The following is a 24,291-nucleotide window of genomic DNA, read 5'->3' as shown; positions in this document are numbered from 1 at the left end:
TGAAAGCCTGGAGGGAAGAATGGGAAAGAATAGAGTGAGGAAGTTTATTCCAAAGGCGGGAAAAAAGAGGAATGAAAGAGTGAAGATGAGCAGTGATTCGTGATTTTGGTAGTTTTACCAGAAGGGGGTTGTTGGCGGACCTTGAGCGCCCTGTGGAAATGTGGTGGGGACAAATCGCAGAGAGCAGGGGGGGGGGCAAGGCTGGAGAGGAGTCTGTAGAAGACAGAAAGACCACCGACCAACGTGCGGTGATTGAGTGAGAGGCCCAAAGACTCAGCTTCATTGCGGGAGATGCCGATGATCTTAAATGCCCTGGTTTCGACAGCGTGAAGCCGAGAAAGGTGGGAGGCAGGAGCACCAGCCCAGAGGGGAGAGCAGTACTCCATCAGGCTACGGACAAAAGGTTTTGTTCTCGGATATGGAGGTTTTGTCCTCGGATTTCTGAGGAGTTCATTGTGAACATCACTTTGATGCAGGGAAGCCCTCTCAGCCCACTTATGTTTATCATGGTGATATATCAGGTTAGAGGGGAAGGAGATCGGACAGGGAAATAGGTTTGAGTATCTGGGAGGAACAGTGACTGGGGATGGTAAGTCGGAGGCAGAGGTGTGGAGGAGGATTCAGGTGGATGTGAATGTGAGGAGGAGAGTGGAGGGAGTAATGGTAAACAGAAAGATATGAAGCAAATTGAAAGGGAAGGTTCTGATGTCATGTGTAACGCAGGGCTACCTTTATGATCTGGAAACGGTGGCACTGACGGGGAGACAACAACAGAGGCTGCAGATTTGCGAGAACAACTGAGCCAAGAGGATTGTGGGAGTGAAGAGGGTGGATAGAAGGAGGATGGATGAACTGAGGGAGAAGATCGGTGTGCAGATGAGCTTGTTGGGGAGATTGGTGAAATGCCGGCTGAGATGGGCTGGACACTTGGTGCAGATGGAGGAAGAGAGTAGATAGGTTGAGATGGGAGGATTGAGGAGGGATATCAGTAAGGTAGTGGTGGTTAGAGAGTGGAGGGAGTTGGCTGAGGGCAAAGAGAGGTGGATGAGCATTGTCGTCAAGGCAGGTTAGAAGCTTGGTGTCATCGGATATCCTCCCCTCTATAAAGGGAAGAGAAGGAGAATAAGTGTTATATAATTGGTAACATGTAGAGAGAATGGGCAAGTGTCTTACGTCGCTTTTCTTCAACTTTGCTTTCAAACTTTTCATCATTATCATTCATATTCCATTCCTAAAAAAGTGAAGACAAGCAGCATTATTGGGCTTATTATCACAAACGGCATCTTAACCAATGAAATTCATACACATCATGTTTCTCACCCATGAGTACAGTGTGCAAGGATGGATTCTGATGCTGATGTACCATACTCTGTTGCAGAGCGTTGGTGCTGCTGAAGCAGTTTCTTGGCAAGAGTCATGCTGGTGGTTTGCCATTGCCTTCCCAGCAGTAGTTCGGGTAGGAATTTGTAATTTGTCCAAGGTGTCGGCGATAGCTCGCCTACTCTTCGAGAAGAACACCGCGGGATCTTTAACGTCCACCACCGAATGCTGGCAGAAGGGACACCTCGTTTAACGTTCATCTGAGGGACGGCACACACTGAAACGCATTGATGCCACCATCAATGCCTGTGAAGCACCGGGATGACGGTTTATAGTTGGGCCAAGATTCGAACCCAAGCAGTACAGCTTTGGAGGCAAATGTGCATGCAAGAATGGATGAAAAGCTAAATATCGATGTCATGACAAAAAAGTTAAGTCAGGCTCCAAAAGACTGCTTTTAAAATCTGAACTTTCAAGAAAGTTCTGCTCAAACTTTTGCAGCAAATGAACTGTCACAGAACTTCCCACAAAATGACGTCATAATCGCTTGCCCTTGATAGGTTTACCATTTTTCGGCCCTATTGCAAAGCTTTCAAGTTTGAGTTACATTGCCAATTGAAACTTTAATACATAATCTATCTGGAGGTCACCACGGAAGGGGGGGGGGTGGGGGGAGCATTGCATCATTCGGTTACTTTGGTAACCAAGCAATTTGAGCTGCACAGTAGCTTCTGTTTTCTCTTGATATGGAGGAGCAGCAAAAGCCACATGTTAGATAATAAAGCTACATGTAATACCATTCACATGAACCGTTTGTGAAATTAAATGAAAGATTTACTCGTAATTATAAATTTAATCTTTTTTTTTTGAAGAATTAAACATACAATGAGAGGGGGCTGTATGTAGGCAGCATCGCAATGATGCAAGCGCACTCACCTCTGAGTGTGTTTGGGTTTGAATCTCAACGCAGCTGTGAACCATCACCTTGATATTTTGGATGCAGGGCTAGGAATCAATGTGTGCGCTGTCCATTATATGGACGTTAAGCCGGACGACCTATCTGCCAGCACTGGTCGTTCCGTGAATGTTTAAGATCCCAGGTGTCTTTTGCGGAGTAAAAAGTTATCACTGGCGCTCTGACAAATGACAAGTTCCTACCCAAATCATTTTTAGTTGAACGTTAGTGCCAGGTGCTCATAGATAAAGAGGGCAAGCGGAAAGCACAGTGCCAGGAGCCTTATTCGTGAAAGCCATTTGATCATTAAAAAAAACCCACTAACCTGGCTGACTGCACAAAGTGGGAATAATTTGGGAACATTAAATTAGTGGTAGTCGTTGTTGTGGTGGTGGTGTATACAAAGCACAACTAATAGACAATTCACAACAAAGATCAAACATTTTACATTCCTCTTCCTTGTCTTTAAATGGATGTGAAACGTCAATTGAAGTACAATCAGTGCTAAGCCCTCCAACACAAGCATGACATAAGCGAATGAAAACTTTTGAGAACTAGAAGGGTACTCGGTGGAGCGCATACCTCCGCCACATAATGCCTGATCCACGAGAACATATCAGGTCCAATACATTTTTGAAATGTCGTGAAAAATATCGTTTTTCGCCCTATTTCTCAACGATGAAGAATCACGAAACATTAAAAAATTATCAGATCCGGATGTTCCGCAAAATTGAATCAATTTTTCCTTGTCACGCACCAAACCTGTCCACAAAATTTCGTCCAGATCCGTCCACGACTTTTTGAGATATCCTGTACACAAACAAACAAACAGACAGAAAGGGTTGAAAACATTACCTCCTTCACCTTCGGTGGTGGAGGTAACTAGAAGGGCACTCGGTAGAGCGCATACCTCCACCACGCAATGTTTGATCCAGTAGAACATATCGGGTCCAATACATTTTTGAGATGTTGTGCTATAATATCGTTTTTGGCCCTATCTCTCAATGGAGAAGAATCACGAAACATTAAAAAATTCTAGTATCCGGCTCCGGATCCAGATCTTCATAAAAATTGAATCAATTCTTCCTCGTCACACATCCAACGTGCCCTCCAAGTTTTGCCAGAATCCGTCCACAACTTTTTGAGATATCATGCTATGTATCAGTTTCGCTCAATCTCTCAATGGTGAAGAATCGCTTAAAAAAGTTATCTGATCCAAATTCAGATCTTCACCAAAATCTAATCAGTTCGTCCTTGTCTCACACACCCAACCGGTCCAACAAATTTCATCCCAATCCGTCCAACTTTTTGAGATATCGTGCACACAAAGAAACAAAAACCGATTGACAGGTGAAAGCATAATCTCCTTCCACCTTCGGTGGTGCGGGTTATGAGTGATTTGAAACTGTTTATCAGTTGTTTTATCATAACGAACAATAACCTCTTTTTAACATGCCTATCACCATCGAACTCTTTAAAAGACAGTTCCAAAAGGTACTTGCGTGACTTGGCTTCTTGCAATGAGATGGATCTCCGTTTGTTTCACGGGAGGAAGGAATATGCTGGAAGCGAAATGAATTAAAATTTAAAGGATAACCCGATAGTGTGCCACAATATACAGGTGTTTAGTTTCGTACAGGTGTTCTCAGTGTGTGATAGATTCAGCAGCACACGACCAGCTGGTGTACATCGACTTGGTTTTATTAAATGTGACGTCGACAGCAAAAGGCACACACTTTGTTCAACTGCTCGTTAAAGTGGAAATACAATTGTAGATTAATGACTATTATCACGATGTCGATTCATTATCCCAGATTAAAGGCAGTTGTGCAAACAAGTCATACGTCATATCACTTGTGAGTGCAAAGTTTATTTAAAAAGAAAAAAAAACTTAACAAAAAGAAATGTACTCGAATAAGATGCAAGCAATACAAAATATCTATATAGTACAATAAAGTCTATATTCTTAAACATTGTTACAAATATAATAATTTCGTTAAGAACTGTAAACTTAAAAAAAAAAATTACTTTTATACAAAGGAATGTTCATTATGGCCATGCTTCAAGATGACCTCTTAATACTAAAGACAGAAGGCTCGTACAATCGTTGCCATGACTACGTCGCATTATGACGTCGACAAGGCGGACTGCAACGTGGTATGCGGAAGGGTGCAACAAATAATTTGTGTTTGAGCGAAAAAAAAAATAAAAAAAATTCACAGCATTCATTTTGGTTTCAACATGTCACCATGATGTGTTCCAGTTTCAAATGTTGGCGGTGTGGTGTGGCGACACCAATTATTATTAACCAACCCACCAATAAGAGATGGGCACTGAAAGCCAACAGGTCGTTCAAAGCAGTTGATTTTGAATGAATATGAATACTCGTTTCATACATTGATGTGATTTCAAACTATGAGTAGTTTCTTTGAATGTTAAGACTCCTCCACGAGCCAACATAATGCATACAATTTTTTTTTTTAAAAAGGACAAGTTTAATTTGAACTGGGAGAGTTTAAAGCAAGCATTCCTTTTCATGGTGTGTAACAGGGATTTTGTAGCCACCTGTTATAAGCAGCACTCTTATTATTACATCGAGATCCATCCGGTGTGAAAACATTCGACTTTTGGGTGCTGTTTGTCGTCATGTCATCCAGTGTCCTGTTTCTCATGGTGAAAGGGGAAGAAAACAAGAGGAGTATTTAAAAAGATTGGCTTGAGTTAAAAAAAAAAAAAAACAACTGATCGACACGTTACAAAACATCACACAAATGATTTTTTTTTCGTATGTAGCCTGTGGCTGTTGGTTGCATCGTTGCCGGGAGCGCAGCTGTACCGCTGATGCAGTGCCCCCTGTTAGCAGTAAGCTGGTACTCGATTTGCTGACCTGGGAAGGATGACGGGCTGAGTGAACCCGCCTGGTGTTGGAAAATGGCACGACGGGGACTCAAACTCAAGATCCGAAGATCTTCAGCCAACACCAGGCTTATCACACAAACTTAAATATATAAATGTGTCGGGCATGATGAGATTTTGATGGTGAAGTGACAAGTGGACTGACTGTTGGTGCTACATTATAACATGGAGGTCAGGAAAAAAAAATACTTTGGTATATTTTAAGAAAGGATGCAGAGAGAATTAAAGAACTCCGATGTAGCATATGATGTGCTTCAACGTGCTGGTTCTGCCAAAGCAGTTTCTTGGCCTGGGGTCATGCTGGGTGGTTTGCCATCGCTCTCCCAGTAGTTCGGGCAAGAATTTTGGAATTTGTTCAGGGTTGCCAGCGATAGCTTGCCTACAGTTCGCAAAGGATACCATGGGATCTTCAACGTGCACCCACTAATACCGGCAGATGGGACGCCCGGCTTAACGTCCAGCCGAGGGACAGCACACACATTGATGAATCACCCTGCCTGTGAAACACCAGGATGACGGTTTATAGCCGGGTTGGGATTCAAACCCAGGCTAGATAGCTTCGAGGTGAGTGTACATACCTCCAGGTCTCGGCCATCCTGTCAGCCCTATTAGTTTGTGTGAGACATTAATTAAGGAATGTATCGGGAAACATTTGAATAATTTCAAACTAATTGATGGTACTCAGCACATATTTACTAAAGAGAAGCCTTGTTATACAAATTAGTTCCATGAGTGCTGTTTCTGACTATGTGGATGAAGGAAGGGCAGTGGATGTAGTTTATCTCGACTTTCAATAAAAGGGACCACATAGATGTATGTTCGCTAAGGTTATGGCTTGTGTAATGGCCGGTGGAGGAGCAAGCTGGATTATTGAGTGACAGGAAGCTCAGAGTGGCTGTGAGTGGGAGGATGCAAGTCGTGTGGGGTACCTTCGGGATCAGCACTGGGCCCATTGTTGTTCATAATTTGCATCAATGATTTGGATAGTGTTGATGATGATAATGGTGAAGAATCTGCTTTCAACATTTTGGAGGTAAGGTAGATAGCAGAGAGGTAGTGATCAGATTCAGGAAACTCTACATACTTTCCAAGAGAGGGCAAAGGATTGGCAGATGCAGTTCAACATAATACAGCACAGTGCAGTCTAAGGTGCTGGGATGGGGAAGTAAAGTGAAAACAGGTAATAAAAGGTGCAAAGGGGAAGTTTTGCAGCGTGTGGTCCAGGATGATCTGGTTTGGGGGAGGGAGAGGGGTAAGCAGACAGCACAGTGCCAGGCAACCTTAGGTAGAGCTAATGGGGTTATAAATTATTAATCAAAAGGGGTAGTGTTCACACTGTAAGAATTTAGTGAGGCCTTATCTATAATGTTGTGTTCACTTTTGGTCATTACATCGAAGGAAGGATATAGCTACCATACAGAGGGTTTCAAGGATATACGTAAGGAACTATGGTGCTGGAGGAGGCCATTCGGCCCATCATGCCTGTGCTCCACCAACCCCAGAAACCATCACCCATCCACACAGAAGCTCCCTGCAAGTCCTGCCACTATCCCTGTGTACCACTCAATCTCAAACACATGTAGGTTCAGCGTGGAGTGACAAGATTGATTCAGGGCCGAGCTAGACTCAGCTACATAGAGCAGCTGAAGGAGACAGGGATTTATACATTCGAAAGGAGGCAGTTACGAGGGGGATATGATAGAGATGTTGAAGATGATGAATGGTATTGATAAAATTAATGTAAAAGAGTTTTTTTTTTTCAGCAGAATGGACAGTGAGAGGACCAGGGGCCACATTTTTAGAGTGAAGAAGAGGAGAGTGAGAACATTAGTAAGGAAAGGGTTAATGCATTGAACGGTCTCCCTGGAAAGGCAACAGAAGTTGAAACTAGGCAGGTTTAAACTGGAATGAGATGGTTACCTGGAAGCACTGGGGATCGAGGGGTATATGTATATTGGCAGAACTGGTAGGTATGTATATGTTGTATGGATGGGTGATTGTATATATTTTTGTGATTGTGACGTCCTTGAGCAGGTCTCGTAAAAAAAGTAATCTGTCGGTGTTTGCTCATTCGTTACCCTACAACCACCAATTCACTACCCCCCCCCCCAAAAAAAAAATATGTATGTAAAAAAACAAAAAAACACCTTGGTGACATCACAGTGTCTCCCCACACCTCCTCCTTCATCTCCTGCCCCCCTCCCAATCCCCAGTGAAATTGAGTCGATAAACTGATGGATTGAATAAATCTGCCGTTGATGGAGCTGTTAGGGTTAGCCTTCTCCTGTGTCAAAGTTCCTTTCATATCCTCGGAGATCTTTTCCACGATTTAGCCTTTTTAGACTAGCACAGTGAGGCCAGAGATCATGCAAATGTGTTAAATGGGATGGAGATGGCAAGAGGATGACACTGAATCAACTGGATATTAATTTAACACAGACATGATGGTCCAAATGGCCTGTTGCTGTGCCAATGTTACCCAGTATGTCCTTGTGTGAAGGCGAGAAACTTTTAATACAAGCATTAGGTGCGAGGTGAAGTTGAAGATTAAGTTCGGGAAGAAGAAAGAAACCTTAAGACAGAAAGGGAAAGTTCAGTTCTTGCGTATGGTAGCTTGGCTGCCGGGTCGCTATCATTTCTTGGAAACGTGGCTGTGCCGCCAATGCTGTGCCCCTCTACCAGTACACTGGTACTCATTTTCCTGACCTTGGAGCGATAGGCTGAGTCAACCCCACCAGGTGTTAATTCAGCTGCCAACTGGGCTCAAACTCAAAACACTAGGATCCGAAGCCAGCCACTCGAACCGCAAAGCCAACACCAGGCAAAAGGGAAAGTTAGTTGTATATTTAAAAGACAGGTTGTATAAATGGGTAGAACAGGTTTGTGGAAGTTTGTGTGCCAAGCTCGGTTGACGTGTCGGTAAGGTATGAACGACAGGTTGAAAGTTCAAAAGAAATCAAAGTGGCTCACATCTTTTTATGACCAACTTTATCTACTTCATTTTCCGCGTGACTTTTGTGCTTTTTTGTCAGGAGCCCCTCGTCCTTGGAAGGAGACGAGTACCACGTCTTCTTCATCGAGTGTGGCATTCGAGGGTTGTGGTAAAGTTCCTTTTTGGACATCGCTCTCTTCTCCTGCAGTGATTGTTCGGGGCAGTGTTCCAACACCGGCAAAAAGTTTGCCTCCCCTGCACACCGTGGCAGGCTCCAGCTCGGGACGGTCTGCTCCTTCCGGTCTGGCCTCGGTTGCTATCACCCTCGATGAGTGTGCATCGGCGAGTGAGCGGGAGAACACTGCATACAGGTAAAGTGTTGTCAGTGCATTAGTGCTACCCATTTAAGATCAAACGGCACTTTCAAATGATGACGTTAAATCGATGGTAGTTTTTTTTAATGTACCAGGATGTATTTGACAAACCTCTTTGTGGTTGGTAGAGATGAGGAGAAGTTTTTGAAGTGATTGGACTCCAGCTCGGGTAGATGATAAGTGCAAAAGACACCAGGAATACCTGAAAAACATGAGGACCATAAAGCTGAAATTAAACTTTCTACATTACCTCTTTATGATAGCTTCCTTTTGTTTATCTCAAAACAACTTCCGACACCTTTGGGTTGGCATCTTGTTAAAGTTGTTTGGTTTTCTCTGGGCGGGCAGTGTGTGGTCCACTCCCATGGTTAAATGGCAGTGTGTGGTCTGCTCCCATGGTTAAATGGCAGTGTGTGGTCCGCTCACATGGTTAAATGGCGGTGTGTGGTCCACTCCCATGGTTAAATGGCAGTGTGTGGTCCGCTCCCATGGTTAAATGGCAGTGTGTGGTCCGCTCCCACGGTTAAATGGCGGTGTGTGGTCCGCTCCCACGGTTAAATGACAGTGTGTGGTCCGCTCACATGGTTAAATGGCGGTGTGTGGTCCGCTCCCACGGTTAAATGGCAGTGTGTGGTCCGCTCACATGGTTAAATGGCAGTGTGTGGTCCACTCCCATGGTTAAATGGCGGTTTGTGGTCCGCTCCCATGGTTAAACGGCGGTGTGTGGTCCGCTCACATGGTTAAATGGCGGTGTGTGGTCCGCTCACATGGTTAAATGGCGGTGTGTGGTCCGCTCACATGGTTAAATGGCGGTGTGTGGTCCGCTCCCATGGTTAAATGGCGGTGTGTGGTCCGCTCCCATGGTTAAATGGCGGTGTGTGGTCCGCTCCCATGGTTAAACGGCGGTGTGTGGTCCGCTCACATGGTTAAATGGCGGTGTATGGTCCGCTCACATGGTTAAATGGCGGTGTGTGGTCCGCTCCCATGGTTAAATGGCGGTGTGTGGTCCGCTCCCATGGTTAAATGGCGGTGTGTGGTCCGCTCCCATGGTTAAATGGCAGTGTGTGGTCCGCTCCCATGGTTAAATGGCAGTGTGTGGTCCACTCCCATGGTTAAATGGCGGTGTGTGGTCTGCTCCCATGGTTAAATGGCGGTGTGTGGTCCGCTCCCATGGTTAAATGGCGGTGTGTGGTCCGCTCCCATGGTTAAATGGCGGTGTGTGGTCCGCTCCCATGGTTAAATGGCGGTGTGTGGTCCGCTCCCATGGTTAAATGGCGGTGTGTGGTCCGCTCACATGGTTAAATGGCGGTGTGTGGTCCGCTCACATGGTTAAATGGCGGTGTGTGGTCCGCTCCCATGGTTAAATGGCGGTGTGTGGTCTGCTCCCATGGTTAAACGGCGGTGTGTGGTCCGCTCACATGGTTAAATGGCGGTGTGTGGTCCGCTCACATGGTTAAATGGCGGTGTGTGGTCCGCTCCCATGGTTAAATGGCAGTGTGTGGTCCGCTCCCATGGTTAAATGGCGGTGTGTGGTCCGCTCCCATGGTTAAATGGCGGTGTGTGGTCCGCTCCCATGGTTAAATGGCAGTGTGTGGTCCGCTCCCATGGTTAAATGGCGGTGTGTGGTCCGCTCCCATGGTTAAATGGCGGTGTGTGGTCCGCTCCCATGGTTAAATGGCGGTGTGTGGTCCGCTCCCATGGTTAAATGGCGGTGTGTGGTCCGCTCCCATGGTTAAATGGCGGTGTGTGGTCTGCTCCCATGGTTAAACGGCGGTGTGTGGTCCGCTCACATGGTTAAATGGCGGTGTGTGGTCCGCTCACATGGTTAAATGGCGGTGTGTGGTCCGCTCCCATGGTTAAATGGCGGTGTGTGGTCCGCTCCCATGGTTAAATGGCGGTGTGTGGTCCGCTCCCATGGTTAAATGGCAGTGTGTGGTCCGCTCCCATGGTTAAATGGCAGTGTGTGGTCCGCTCCCATGGTTAAATGGCGGTGTGTGGTCCGCTCCCATGGTTAAATGGCGGTGTGTGGTCCGCTCCCATGGTTAAATGGCGGTGTGTGGTCCGCTCCCATGGTTAAATGGCGGTGTGTGGTCCGCTCCCATGGTTAAATGGCGGTGTGTGGTCCGCTCCCATGGTTAAATGGCGGTGTGTGGTCTGCTCCCATGGTTAAATGGCGGTGTGTGGTCTGCTCCCATGGTTAAATGGCGGTGTGTGGTCTGCTCCCATGGTTAAATGGCGGTGTGTGGTCCGCTCCCATGGTTAAATGGCGGTGTGTGGTCCGCTCCCATGGTTAAATGGCGGTGTGTGGTCTGCTCCCATGGTTAAATGGCGGTGTGTGGTCTGCTCCCATGGTTAAATGTGCACACAGCACGTTTACTTTCTTTCAGTTGCATCTATCCTTTACACGCGTTGAATCATACATGGATGATGATTACGAGTAGAAATCTCGCACTTTGCCCAAGTCCTTTGATTATTTTAAAAAGAAGAAGAAGGAGTTCCACCTTTGTCTCCTCTTTGTTGTCAGTTTGAATGTTTTTGTACTTTTTTTTTGTTGTTCTTTTTTACTTTACTTCTCTCTGATGTTAAAGGTAATGTCATTTTTCATACTTTCAGGTAATGTATGGATTGTGTATTTGGTGATATGCTGGGTATGGTGTGTTCAAGCTTCAAAGTAGGCCTGGTATCGGCTTAATGGTTAAGGTGCTTGGCTTAAGATCCAAGGGTCTTGAGTTCAAGCCCCTGGTCACCCGTTTAATGAATACCAGGTTGGGTTAACTCAGCCCGTCATCCTTATAAGATTGGCAAAATGAGTACCAGCTTCCTGGTAATTGGGGCACTGCATCGGCAGCACAGCCACGCCCCCAGAAAGTGATGCAGCCAAGCGGCCACAGGCTGCATATGAATATGTTTTAAAACGTTTCAAACCCTCCCGCTCACCATCATGTAAGTCCCAGTCTGTGCACCCTTTGTTGAAGTATTTCTCACCATTTCCTGCAGCCGTCTCAGCTGGCTCAATAGGGATCTGCAGGAATACAAAGTTTGTTAATCACGAGTCTCGAGGGATGGAGGTTCATGGAAGGTCGGTGGTGGAGGGGAAAATCCTGGGGGTTAGAACAAAACATAGCACAGGGTTAGTTTTTCCATCTATTGACAAAATAATCTCCTTCGGTGAAGTTTTCCAAAGTTTGTGTTGTTAATTTGGGTTTTGAATCCTTTTCCGTCTCTTTTTGGTGGTTGTTGTTGAATCCGAATGAGAGGCTAACAGCCTCGGGTTAAGAGAGTGCTTCATTGTCTCAAGACTGACACGTGCTTCTCTCAAGGTTTCTTTTTATCCTTTTGCACGTATCGGCTTTCTACTTTCCTCTCTCCCCCTCTTTATAAAAAATGACCGTTTTTACAGCCATTTTTCCCTGCTGTGTAGGGGTTTGGCTTTTTCTTGAGGCAATTTTTTTATGGCCGGATGCCCTTCCTGACGCCAATCCTGGTCGCATCTTACGACACACAGGGATATGGTACACCTATTCTAACCGGGGCAAACACCTGGACCAGTACACTGGTACTCACTTCGCCGACCTCGGAAGGATGACAGGCTGAGTCAACCCCCTGGTGTTAATTCAGCAGCCAACGGGGCTTGAACTCAGGACCCTAGGATCCCAAGCCGCCACCCGAACCACTAAGCCAACACCAGGCTTTCCCCCTCTTAATAGAAAAAATATAAAGGACTTTTACAAAGTAATCGCCAACTAATTCTGATGTTTCTTTCCTTCACTCAATCTTTATTTGTTTCAGTCTTCCTAATGAACAAGTTTTGCTTGTGACTTCAAAAGCCTTTGAATCATTCTCAGTACCTCCAAACTGGAACTAATTTTGCTTCTTGCTTTAACCTTTTGAATCCCAAGCTCCTTGGAGTTTCAGCTTCCCGACCCTGGGCTCCCTGGAGAAAAATCCGGCCGCTTGGGTATATGGAGGTTGGAATAGCGGTCGGTAAAATGGCCGCTAGGGTTCAAAGGGTTAAAGGCTTTTATTGACTCTTTGAAATGTTTCATGTTCCAAATTTGTCCGTCACGAAGTCCATACGTTGCCTTCTTCCTCATCTCGGCACAGAGATGTGTTAATCATGTTGGAACTTACCCACGATCGAGACACCGGTCTCTTCCTCTTCTTCACACAATTTATTTTCCAAGTTTGTCGATCAGGCAAATGCTCGGTCCATCGATCATCCCTCCAGCATTGCAGCACAACTTTCCTCCATGCAGTCAATAACCCTTCACTTCATCCCTGTCGTGATGTCTGTCTTCGTTTGTCAGAATTTGGGATCGTGAGAAGTCTAGTCTCGATATAATGCCAGCACACGAGCATTAGCGCTTCCCAGTCTGTACCCCCACACCCCCAGTTGCATGTTGCACACTCCTTCCACAAGTCATAGTCCTCCTTCCCCCACTGTGCATCCCGTTCCTCAGCCCACCACATGTCCCGCTCCCATCCCCTGCTGCACGTCCACTCCCCATTCCCCGACCACATGTTCCCCTCCCCCAGCCATGGGTCCTGCACACCTCCCTGCTGCCCTTCCCACTCCCACTCCCCTGCCACGTCCCATTCCCCCTCCCGCCACCATGCGTCCCCCTTCTACTACCACACGCCCAATTCCACACTTCCACCTGCTCCTTATCTCCTCCTCCCGACTCCCTCACAATGTGATCCATGAATATTTTGGATCCTCATTCTAATATTTCTGATCTTTCCAATAAGGTTAGTGCTGGTGCTCTGGACATTGTATGTTTAACATAAACGCTTCTCTCAAAGGACGTTTCCGATTCCTCTGTGTCTCTTCCTGGCGATTCTCTATTCCGCTTTGAAGTCCCCAATCCCACTCTGGAGGCGGTGTTGCAGTGCATGTCAAGAACTCCATTTCTCATTGTACATTGTCCTCACTAATCCCTCCAAGTCCTCTCAAATGTCTTTGGCTGTGCACACCTCTCCGCAACCACCTAAAGCTTGTTTGTGTGGTTTAACATCCACCCAATGATCAGAACTCCCTATACACCTCGATTTCCTCGAATGTAATCACCAAGGTGAACGTGCAATCACCCATCCCAACTCCATCTTTCTCATCTGTGGAGATATCAACTGTCAACCATGCCAGCAAATTGGGTGTTGGCTCAACAACAACCAGCCGTGGAATTTCAGCAAAGGCCTTCTACGACTCCGTGGCTTTGAGCCAATCTGTAAACTTCCCTACCCGGATTTCTCCCATTGGTACGTCTTCTCCACTGGGCCTAATAATGACAAACTTTCCTTCAAATCTCTCTTGTTCCTTCTCCGTCCCCAATGGCTCTGCTGATCACTTTCTGGTCAATGCCCATATTTTTCTGGTCATTTGAAGAGAGCAACCTCAATGATGCAATATATGGCTGTTTGCACAAGTCGACTGGCAGAGACTTCAATCTGTCCTCTTCCAAAAGGGTTAGACCACCATTCACACACCTCTTGATATTTATTCACATTGTAAACTTTTACAAAAATCTACTTTCTCTCATGCACCGATTTATTCCATCCCGTCTATGACTTTCGCGTCCGTCCTCTCGACTCCGGTACACTGCATCCTGTCGAGAGGTGGTTGCAGTCAAGCAGCTTGGAGAGCTGACCCGACTGGGGGTAACTTTATTTCATTCAGGAAGGCTCACAGCGAGTATGTGTCTGTCCTGAGCCAAGCCAGAACACATCATGTTGCAAATTTCAAGGCCGAACTCTTCAACCAGTCTCCTTCCTCCAAGTCATGGCAGTGCCTTTTCAATTCTGTCTCTGGCGTACGTTCCCCCTCCATCCCATCCCTCACCTCAAATGGCTGTACTGTAGACTCTGCCTGAGAAAAGGCAGAGTGTCTAAATTGTGTCTTTGCCTCCAACTCACGTGTACCCAACTCATCCATCCTACTCTGTGTCCATCTTACCTCGGCATACCCACTATCTCTGCCATTTTTGCTCTCTCTATCTCTATCTCTATCTCTATCTCTATCTCTATCTCTATCTCTATCTCTATCTCTATCTCTATCTCTATCTCTCTATATATATATATATATATATATATATATATATATATATATATATATATATATATATATATATATATATATATATATCAGCCTTATTCAGTCCGTCCTTCTCTTTTGGCCACATCCCCTCTGTATGGAAGTCAGCACACATCGCTCCCATCCACAAGAAGGGCGGAAAAACAGACCCTACCAACTACAGGCCAGTGAATTTGCTTCCAATTTCAAGCAAAGTCATGGAATCCATCATTACTTCCGATGTCATCTTTCCTGTTTTCAAACAACTTGATCTCTGATCATCAATTGGATTCCGCTCCGGTCACTAAACTCTGGATATGCTTCTGCACCTCTCACAGCAATGCTTGGTGGTCCTCAATCTCATACAAGAGGTTAGGACCGTCTCCGTGGACATATCTGAAGCATTCATTACAGTCTGGCAACCTGCTTTGCTTTGCCTGTGGCATGGAAGGCCATCTTCATTCTTGGATTTCTGACTTCCTCCACTTACACAATTAATATGTTGTCATCAATGGAAGCTGGAGTCACCCGGGGCAGTGTTTTTATCCCAGTCTTGTTCCTCGTTTATAGTGATGACCTCTCCGTGACTCTAGAAGACCCGCTCCATTATTGCAGAGGAGTTCATATTGTGTCACGCAGTACCGCCATTCCTTTGATAGGCAGACAGCAGCTGCATCTCTCTCTCTGCTAATATGGAAATTATTAGACTGGTCTGATAAATGGCACGTGTCCTTCAGTCTTAGAAAGTCCCACAATCTCACCCTATTGCTTTGAAATGGTCGTTAAATGAATCCACCGACAGTATCTTTTTCCTAAGTCATCCACTGGAACAGGTTCAGCTGCTTGAACCTCTCGGCTTCACTATCAGCCATGACATTTCCTTGGCCGACCACATAGCACAGCGGGCATCCCAAGCCAGCCATGGACTGGGCATCCTTCGTCGATTAAAGTCTTTCCTTGGAAAATCATAGTTACTCACAGTCCACAAGGCCTTTGTCCGGAGCTCAATGGAGTCCTGCTCTCCACTTTGAGCTGGCACCCCAGCATTATATGTGTCTCTCCCAGATTTTGTGGAACCTAAAGCTCTCCAAATTATTGGAATCTCCCATGATGAGACCAAAGCACAAGGAATGTTGCTCTCACATCGCAGGTAAGTTGGTTGTCTGTTTTTGACTGTCTGTTCTCCAATATTGCTCCCTCCTCTCACTCCTCCGACTCTTTCCAGCAACTCCAGGATGCACGCGTTCTTCCAGTTTCAACCTCCTGGTTAATCGTTCAAAATCCAGGCTGACTGCACTTCTCAACTCTTTTATTCCTCACTTCTCCCTTTTAATGGAAATGCCTTCCAAAGGGTGCTCTGTCCCACTCTTCCCTCCAGGGCTTCAAACAGGCAGTGCACCACCACTTCATGTCAACCTCCATCCGGACCCATGGTCTTATTTCCCCCATTAACCCACTGATTTTAATGGGGGTTTTTTTTTTTTCTCTCTCTCTCGTTCTCTCGTTCGTTGATCCCCTTGCTAGTTGTGCCCAATCGTTGCCCCACTACCCATTGTCAATTTAACCTTGCTCTTCCATGAGCCTCGCTCTTGGAGAAAAACAAAACTCGTATAACCAAGTGGTAGCTCTGGAAGTAGCCAACAAGTAAGGTCGACTGCTATGAAGTCTGACACAGAGCAAGGATGCCAGAACTTGCAATCGATTTTGCTTCAGGCATTTAATATGTGAATGTTTTTGTAATTTTTATTAAATATTTGTATAACTGATCTCATTGATCCTCGTCATGCTCTGTTTGACAGTACTGTGTGCTGTTGTCCCTCTCCAACTCTGATTGACACCATTATGGACACGGAAAGGTCCAAACCCATATACCTTACCCACAGGGGAATTTGTTCCTTTCTGTCTTTGTGAGTTACTTTCACCAAGTGCCAAAATATATACAATTAAAGGTCATTGTGTGAGAGATTACAGGTTGATTCCTGACCTTTTGGAATTTTTCTCTTAAACAGTTTTTGCTGATGACGCGAAACCAATCGGCGTGCTTGGCAGTTCAATATCGACCAACCAACCGGGCTTTCTGGGCGATGCTGCTTTTGACTTGGCCGAACTGTCCCGACGAGGGTTTACAATGGTTAATCTTCACTCAAGTATGGTTGGCACTTCTGAACTGCTGGAGAGAGAGAGGCTACAACACTGCTGGAAATACTGAGAGAAGTGAGAACATCAGAAGTTGGAAATACTCAGGAGAAGCTGCAGTGAGGATGATGAGCTGCAATTGATTGCCAATTCGAAAAATGTATCCAAAGTTTTCACAAATTTAACTTCTCTGTGGTTAATAGTGTTTCTGCATCTGGTTGAGTTTCGATAAATTTAACTATGTCACACCCTGTGGGTTTCCAAAGATGTCTAATGATTACACAATAACAGTGATATTACAGTGCTGTACTTTTCCAAACATGATGAAAAGCTCACGTGTTCTGCTGTTCAAGGTGATGCACCTTCCTCTGCAGCTCGTAGTTATGAGTGGTACAAGTGGAAACTCTGACATGAGGGGTAAAAAAGCAAACGTTTCAAAACAAACTCGTTGTGTGTGTGTGTGTGTGTGTGTGTGTGTGTGTGTGTGTGTGTGTGTGTGTGTGTGTGTGTGTGTGTGTGTGTGTGTGTGTGTGTGTGTGCGTGTGTGTGCGTGTGTGTGTGTGTGTGTGTGTGTGTGTGTGTATATAAAGACTCACCCACATCTCTCACCGGTGAATGGAGGGAATAGACAATCAGTTCTCACCGAATTGACTAAATGCAGGTGGCTCGGATTATATAAACAATTGACCCCTCCCACACTTCTCCAGCTGAAGAAGCTGCATAAAGCAACCCAAGAAGGCTTACACAAGGTAAGCACTATACTGTTTTGAACCCTTCCCAAAGTTCCTCAACAACTATAAAGACATTCACAGAGTACACACATGAGAATCTCAATGCTACACACCCTCTCAGGTACCGGACCGGTTTCATCACTTATTGGCAAATCATCAGCAATAGTGCAGGCAGCAATGCATAATTGCATACCAACGAGGCTCCCAAGCATGTACCACGTGCAAACGTCAAAAGCAGTCAATATATAAATAAAGAAAGACCCAACCACATCTCTCACCTGTGAATGGAGGGAATAGCCAATCAGCTCTCACCTTATCAACTAAACCCAGGTGGTTAGGATTAAACCCAAAGAAGCAGCTTCTTCGGCAAGAGGAGTGTGGGAGGGGTTAATTGTGTGTGTATATATATATATATATATATATATATATATATATGTATATATATATATATATATATATATATGTATATATATATATATATATATATATGTATATATATATATATATGTATATATATATGTATATATATATATATATATATGTATATATATATGTATATATATATATATATATATATGTATATATATATGTATATGTATATATATATGTATATATATATATATATATATATATATATGTATATATATATATATATATATATATATATATATATATATATATGTATATATATATATGTATATATATATATATGTATATATATATGTATATATGTATATGTATATATATATGTATATATATATATGTATATATATATATGTATATATATATATGTATATATATATATGTATATATATATATATGTATATATATATATATGTATATATATATATATATAGTGTAGATTGTAGAACACTGGCGTGGTTGTACCTGCTCTCCAGTCCATCCACGTACTCCTTCTTGCGCCGACGACTCTCCTGTGCCGATTGCTTGTTACGGATCTTCCGACGAACCTTCTTCAGGAGCCGTTCCTCTGTCTCCTCATACAAACCAAGGGGAACAGCATGGGTGAGAAATTGCTCAGACAAACAGAAGGCAACACTTAGAATAAGAAATAACTCGCACAGATAGGAAGGAAGAGAAAAAAAAACAACTCACAAACAGAAAGGAATGATTCGAATGAGAAATTGTTCACATCATCATACAGGAACGATGAGCTTGACGAGCTGCCATTTTTATTGGGTGTGATGCGGGTACAATCGATCGTTGTATCGGAGTGCAGCGAAAACCAATTCGGCAATGACCAATTCTTACTTGTAGCACTTCGATGCTGACGGGTGCGCTTTGCAAATGCAGATGGTGTGCGATTGCCTATGGTGTTGGTAAAATTCACCTTTGTGAGGGGTACATGTGCCGGCAGAACGACACCCTCTTGGACCAGTAACTTCTTCTCCTCATCAGTCAGAGTCGTATCATGTAGCTGCAGGCACAAACAAGTCATGAATGACATCGGTGTTGTGCAAACTTGTATGCATTGGTCTAATAAATGCAATTGCTACATTATTAATACAATCCGTTTCTCAATATGAATGGTATCTCAATAATTGGGGAACAACTGGTTGGCATGAATGACCCACAAAATATGTAACAGAGAAGAAAGTAAATCCCGATGGATTTTTTTTTTCCAAAGGAAAAGCTTTATAAAGGCATATGTTACATCATCGTCAGGTTCAAAGTACTGGCAATTCATCTCTCTGGAGTTCGCAATGGACGAGAAGCTTTTTGCAGCAGCCATGAAATGTCTGTGTCAGGCATTGTTTTAAGATTTCTCAGCGATAGCTACAGAAAGCTCTTCTGTATAAATAATTGTTGATTATTCTAGAGGTCAATGGGTGGATATTATGAGATTCAGCGCTTATCACGGGGAGAGGAAAGTCCCTGGAACATGGTACAGGTGAGCTTCTGGGATGGCACGTCATCCGTCCGTCCGTAAACACTTGCAACTTTTAATCCAAAACCGCTCATGGGATTGTGACCAAACTTATCTGAAATGATGTTTGGTGTGGTCGAACTCAAGGTTTGTACGTGGCATCCTCGCCTTCCACCTATAAATACGTCATCGAAAGGTTTCATGGTCCCAAAAGTACTTGAATTTTGATCTCGTTTGGCCGCCATTTTGGATTGCAGGAAAACCTTTTAACAATCATTTTCTCTCAAACTGTTTAACTGATCAATGCAAAACTTTAAATTTGCGATCAACTACCCAAGGGAAATAGAGTTTGTCAACAATGATGTCATCAATCACGTGGTACGGCAGTTGTATTGGATCATAAGAAAACCTTTAAAAAGCTTCTTCTCTGAAACTGCTTCACTGATCGATCCCAAACTTTACATATGTGATCGATGACACGTTTGAAATATAATTTGATGATAATGATGTCATTGGTTACGTGGTCTGGCAGCCATATTGGATGAAAGGGAAAACTTTAAAATTCTTCATCTTCGAAACTGCTTGACCGATCAATGTCTTCTTCTTCTTTCGGCTGCTCCCGTTAGGGGTCGCCACAGCGGATCAACCGTTATGATCCGCATACCGATTTTGGCATAGGTTTTTATGCCGGATGCCCTTCCTGACACAACCCTGGTCACCTCTTACGACACAGGGAAAAGGATTGGGTTTCGCCATGATTCCGGGCTGCCATACACCCTCTCAGAGCGCGGCCCAGCGCAGAGCTCCCGTCTTCAAGCGATCCTCCAACCCAAGCCTCCGAGTAGCTGGATTACAGGTGCACGCCACTACGCCTGGTATTGACCGATCAATGTGAACCTAAAAAGATATGATCGACTACTTCTGGGAATGTTTGATTAGAAGAAGCCGATCTGAAACACAATATCGCCGCCAGTGACGTCACAATACAGAAAGTAGGCAATATCTCAAAAATAAAAGAGAATTATAGACACCTTGGAGTTGCACCTCATCAAATAGGGCTAATTTTTAACACACCAGGAAGTGACGTCATCATCCTGGAAGTGGGTAATATCTCAAACTAAGGCTCATAGACAGCAGGGAGTTGCATGACTGTGAACATCATGTCAATACTACCTGACCTAAAATGTGTGTTCTAAATCCAGCTGTTATTTTTTTACCCCGATGCATCCATCACTCCACTTTTTGGAAACCAGCAAGGTGAGCTGCAGGACCATTGGTCCTCTATTTTTCTGGAAGATTGAGGCTAACGGAACATTAAGGTGATGGAGGTTATGAACTGACAATGGGGTTGTGGGAAAACCTTTGGATGCAATAAGGGAACGAATGAACACACACACACACACACACACACACACACACACACACACACACACACACACACACACACACACACACACACACACACACACACACACACACACACACACACACACACACACACACACACACACACACACACACACACACACACACACACAGCAAAATGCAAGTAAGGTCGTTGGGTTAGCAAGCTTTAACAGAGTTTCAGTCTTAAATCTCAATCCCAGCATCATGAGCTCAGTGCTCAGATGGGAAAGCTAAACAGGCCAACTGTTGGATTGTGCATGATGGCATAATCCTGGATGTTTAACTCGCCCTTGTTTGAAATCATGATACTAAATGAACTATCAACCGAAATCAAGTTTCTGCTTGGGTAGGCTATGTGCACATGAGCATTCTTCAAATTTAATCAACACTTACACGTGATGAGAAAGGCTGTAGTGTCGATCGGCTTTTGTTCACCATAATCCACGTTCAGATTGTTATTTGTATATATATATATATATATATATATATATATATATATATATATATATATATATATATATATATATATATATATATATAATTCAGTTTTTGCCTGCTTTGTAGTTGCTACAGCAAGTTGGATGCAAGTCTGGCATACGAGATAAGCATGCACTCTTTACCGGTGCCATTCAGGTTGGACAATAGCCATTGGTGAGAGAGATCAGCCATTGTATCAGTCATGTACTCCACGTTTTAAAACGGTAAGCAAACCCTCGAACTTGCTTATCATAACCTGCTTCACCACATCTTTTTCAGGTTGGACTTTTCTCTGAATACCAATGAACCATGAACACTGGAAGGGCACTCGGTAGAGCGCATACCTCTGCCACGTCATGCCTGATCCACGAGAACATATCGGGCCCAATACATTTTAAAAATATCATTACTATATATCGTTTTTTGCCCGATCTCTCAATGGTGAAGAATCACTTTACAAATAAAATAATTATCGTATCCAGATTTGAATTTGAATCTTCACCAAAATCGAATCAATTCGTCGTGGTCACACACCCAACCTGTCCACCAAGTTTCGTCTAAATCCGTCCACAACTTTTTGAGATATCCTCCTATATATTGGTTTGGTCCTTTCTCTCAATGGTGAAGAATCACTTTAATAATTATCAGATCTGGATCCGGATCTTCACCAAAATTTAATCAGTTCGTTCTTGTCACACACCCAACCTGTCCACAAGATTTCATCCAGATCCGTACAAACTTTTTGTGGACAACTCGTCCACAACTTTTTGATCCATCCACAAGACCTTGATCCGCAGCTTGATGGAGTACTGCTCTCCCCTCTGGGCTGGCATCCCCTGCCTAACTCCTTGCTCAGCTTGACGTCAAAGAAACCAACGGTTTCAACATCATTGGAATCTCCAACACTGAGGTTGAGTCTCTGGGCCTATCACTTTCCCATCACAGACAAATCAGTTGTCTTTGTCTTCGACCACCTCCTTTCTGGTCTTGCACCGTCTTCCCTCTCCATGCTTTGTCCCCTCGGGTTTCTGCAGGTTGTACATGGTCCAGCATCAACTCATTTCTGTTGAATCTCCCGAAACCCAGAATCACTGCTCACCCCCACTCATTTGTTCCTCTTTTTCCCCCACCTGTGGAATCAACTTCCATGTCCACTTTAATCTCATTCTTCCCTCCATGATCTTTTCTCCTCCCGTTAAACCACCCCCATCCACCCTCAAATTTCCAATTCTTCCTTTATGAGAGCTTGCTTCTGCATGCATCTTATCCACCCCCTGCATCCTCCACTACTCTTCATTCTAACCCACGTGCCTTGTTTGTCCGTCTCCGTATATTTCGTCCCTCGGCCCCGTTGTTTGGCATTTCCCTCTTCTCTTTCTACTGTCCCGTCCTGATCCATTCTGTGTAGCTCTTCCCCAAGCCTTGATTTTTGTATCCAAAAAAATAAAAACGGCTGAAGAAAGTCGGAAGAATGTCTATAATCATCGATGTCCAGTCTTCCGTGAACCTTAACCTCTGCAGGAAAAAAAAAATAAATGCTCACCATGTTAGGCTCTGGGAACTTGTCAGAGCTGGACAGGCAGAAGAGCTGCCGACTGGACCGCAGAGCGGCCGTGAGAGTTGGAAGTGATTTCATCATGAGGGAAACATCTGAGGGCGATGGTTCAGCTTCCCAGTCGTCTGTGGTACAAATTGACATCACAGTATAAATTACGAGGAATGAGGACTGTGCATTACTAAATACCAGCAAATTCCTCCAACAAATGGAGGTTGGGCACACGGGAGTTAAGGAACCTCCTCATCACCTAATGCAGCTAAAATACGACCGCCCTCCTTCAGGAGATGAGCGTCTGTCCCACTTGGGACTATTCATTGCAGCTTTGTATGACCATGCATTTTTGGTCTTTTTGACTGAAATCCAGGTGTTTGACTGTTTCATAATGGGGTTAATGCCATTAATATTCATGTTATATGAAAATTCATTTCTCAAGAGACAAGCACGCAGCCCAAGACTAAAGTCTATAATACTCGCTTGCACAAGATTCCCTTACGGTCAATGTTAATTCCTTGGAGAGATCTTCCTGGAGGAGGCGGAGGTGCAGAGAGCGTCCATTTCCCTCTGCAGACAAGCTGGTGGCCCGATGGTCTGTCCTCCACCACCTTCCATCAGGTTTTACCCGATTGCCCTTTCAGTCATTTGTCCCTTCCCAACCCCATCAGGCATGTTTATCCAGTCACCTTTTCTTTGCTATCCCCCTCAAGTCTTACCTTCTGCTCATCTCCTCTCCCTGGTTCCCTTCTTTTCCTGTGTCTACCAACATGGTCAGCTACCAACATCTAATATTGTCCCATTACTTTTTTTTTTTTTAATCTCACTGATCCCAGCCTTTTTTGTACCCATACTGTTCTTCCTTGTCTGTACGTCCATCTGCCTGTGCCTCACTCTCCAGTCAGGACATTGACTCTCACCCATTGTCACGCAGCTCCTCCTTGAGCCTCGGCTACAAAAATACCACGTGATCTGAAAGACTTCCATTCATTGTCACGTTCCTTCTTATGAAACAAATAAGTTACACACTTGTTAAATTTAGATTATACTTATGAACAACCGAGGGTAGTTGTATAGTCTTCGTCAGCAGAGGTTATGGGTTGGCAGTATGCTCGATCTTCCATGGATACCGGCCATGGACAAGGCGCAGTTCTCCCTTCATCCTCAATGCAAACATTTCTGTCAAGGAGAGGGAGAAGAAGAAGAAAAAAAACAAACATTTAAATTTTAACTAATGATCCTTACCATTAACAGCAGAGAAATGATAACGATTGTCAAAGTAATTATGATAATTATCATGCTGATAACAAAGTTGGTAATTTCAGAATCTTACAGATTAGTAATTGTATTGATTAATTATATGTATTTACAGGACATGTACTTAAACTTATTGATCGAAGTTTCAGTAAACTTGCCTGAGGCTTCAACTTACTTTATTCAGCATTTACACATTTCACCAAATTTTCAGAATCATTTCAGTTTTAGTTCTTTGGGATTGAAAAGGAAGTAAAAATTACTTGGACATAGTTAATGGATTTG

At 44.1% G+C, this 24,291-nt stretch overlaps 1 protein-coding gene across 5 annotated transcripts in view; it reads right to left on the bottom strand.

Annotated features, from left to right (window-relative positions):
* Positions 1-3,955: 3,955 nt before the first annotated feature.
* The window catches only part of LOC147022313 (cyclic AMP-responsive element-binding protein 3-like protein 3), a 52,748-nt gene continuing 32,412 nt past the window's right edge, over positions 3,956-24,291 (bottom strand). For 2 of the 5 annotated variants that reach the window (XM_085893077.1, XM_085893078.1), the window contains exons 4-11: positions 23,813-23,931; positions 22,747-22,883; positions 18,783-18,869; positions 18,320-18,429; positions 17,037-17,105; positions 11,435-11,519; positions 8,609-8,699; positions 3,956-8,484 (exon numbers count right to left, since the gene is read on the bottom strand). In XM_085893077.1, coding sequence (XP_085749203.1) covers positions 8,189-8,484; positions 8,609-8,699; positions 11,435-11,519; positions 17,037-17,105; positions 18,320-18,429; positions 18,783-18,869; positions 22,747-22,883; positions 23,813-23,931 — 994 coding nt within the window. In that variant the 3' untranslated portion in view covers positions 3,956-8,188. The remainder of the gene's footprint in view (positions 8,485-8,608; positions 8,700-11,434; positions 11,520-17,036; positions 17,106-18,319; positions 18,430-18,782; positions 18,870-22,746; positions 22,884-23,812; positions 23,932-24,291) is intronic. The other 3 variants (XM_085893081.1, XM_085893080.1, XM_085893082.1) reach the window with 3 other exon arrangements.

Source organism: Eptatretus burgeri, chromosome 8, assembly GCF_056783735.1.
Source record: "Eptatretus burgeri isolate ZD-2024b chromosome 8, Ebu_testis_v1, whole genome shotgun sequence".
Taxonomy (NCBI): domain Eukaryota; kingdom Metazoa; phylum Chordata; class Myxini; order Myxiniformes; family Myxinidae; genus Eptatretus; species Eptatretus burgeri.
This window is presented reverse-complemented; position numbering and strand designations above follow the sequence as displayed.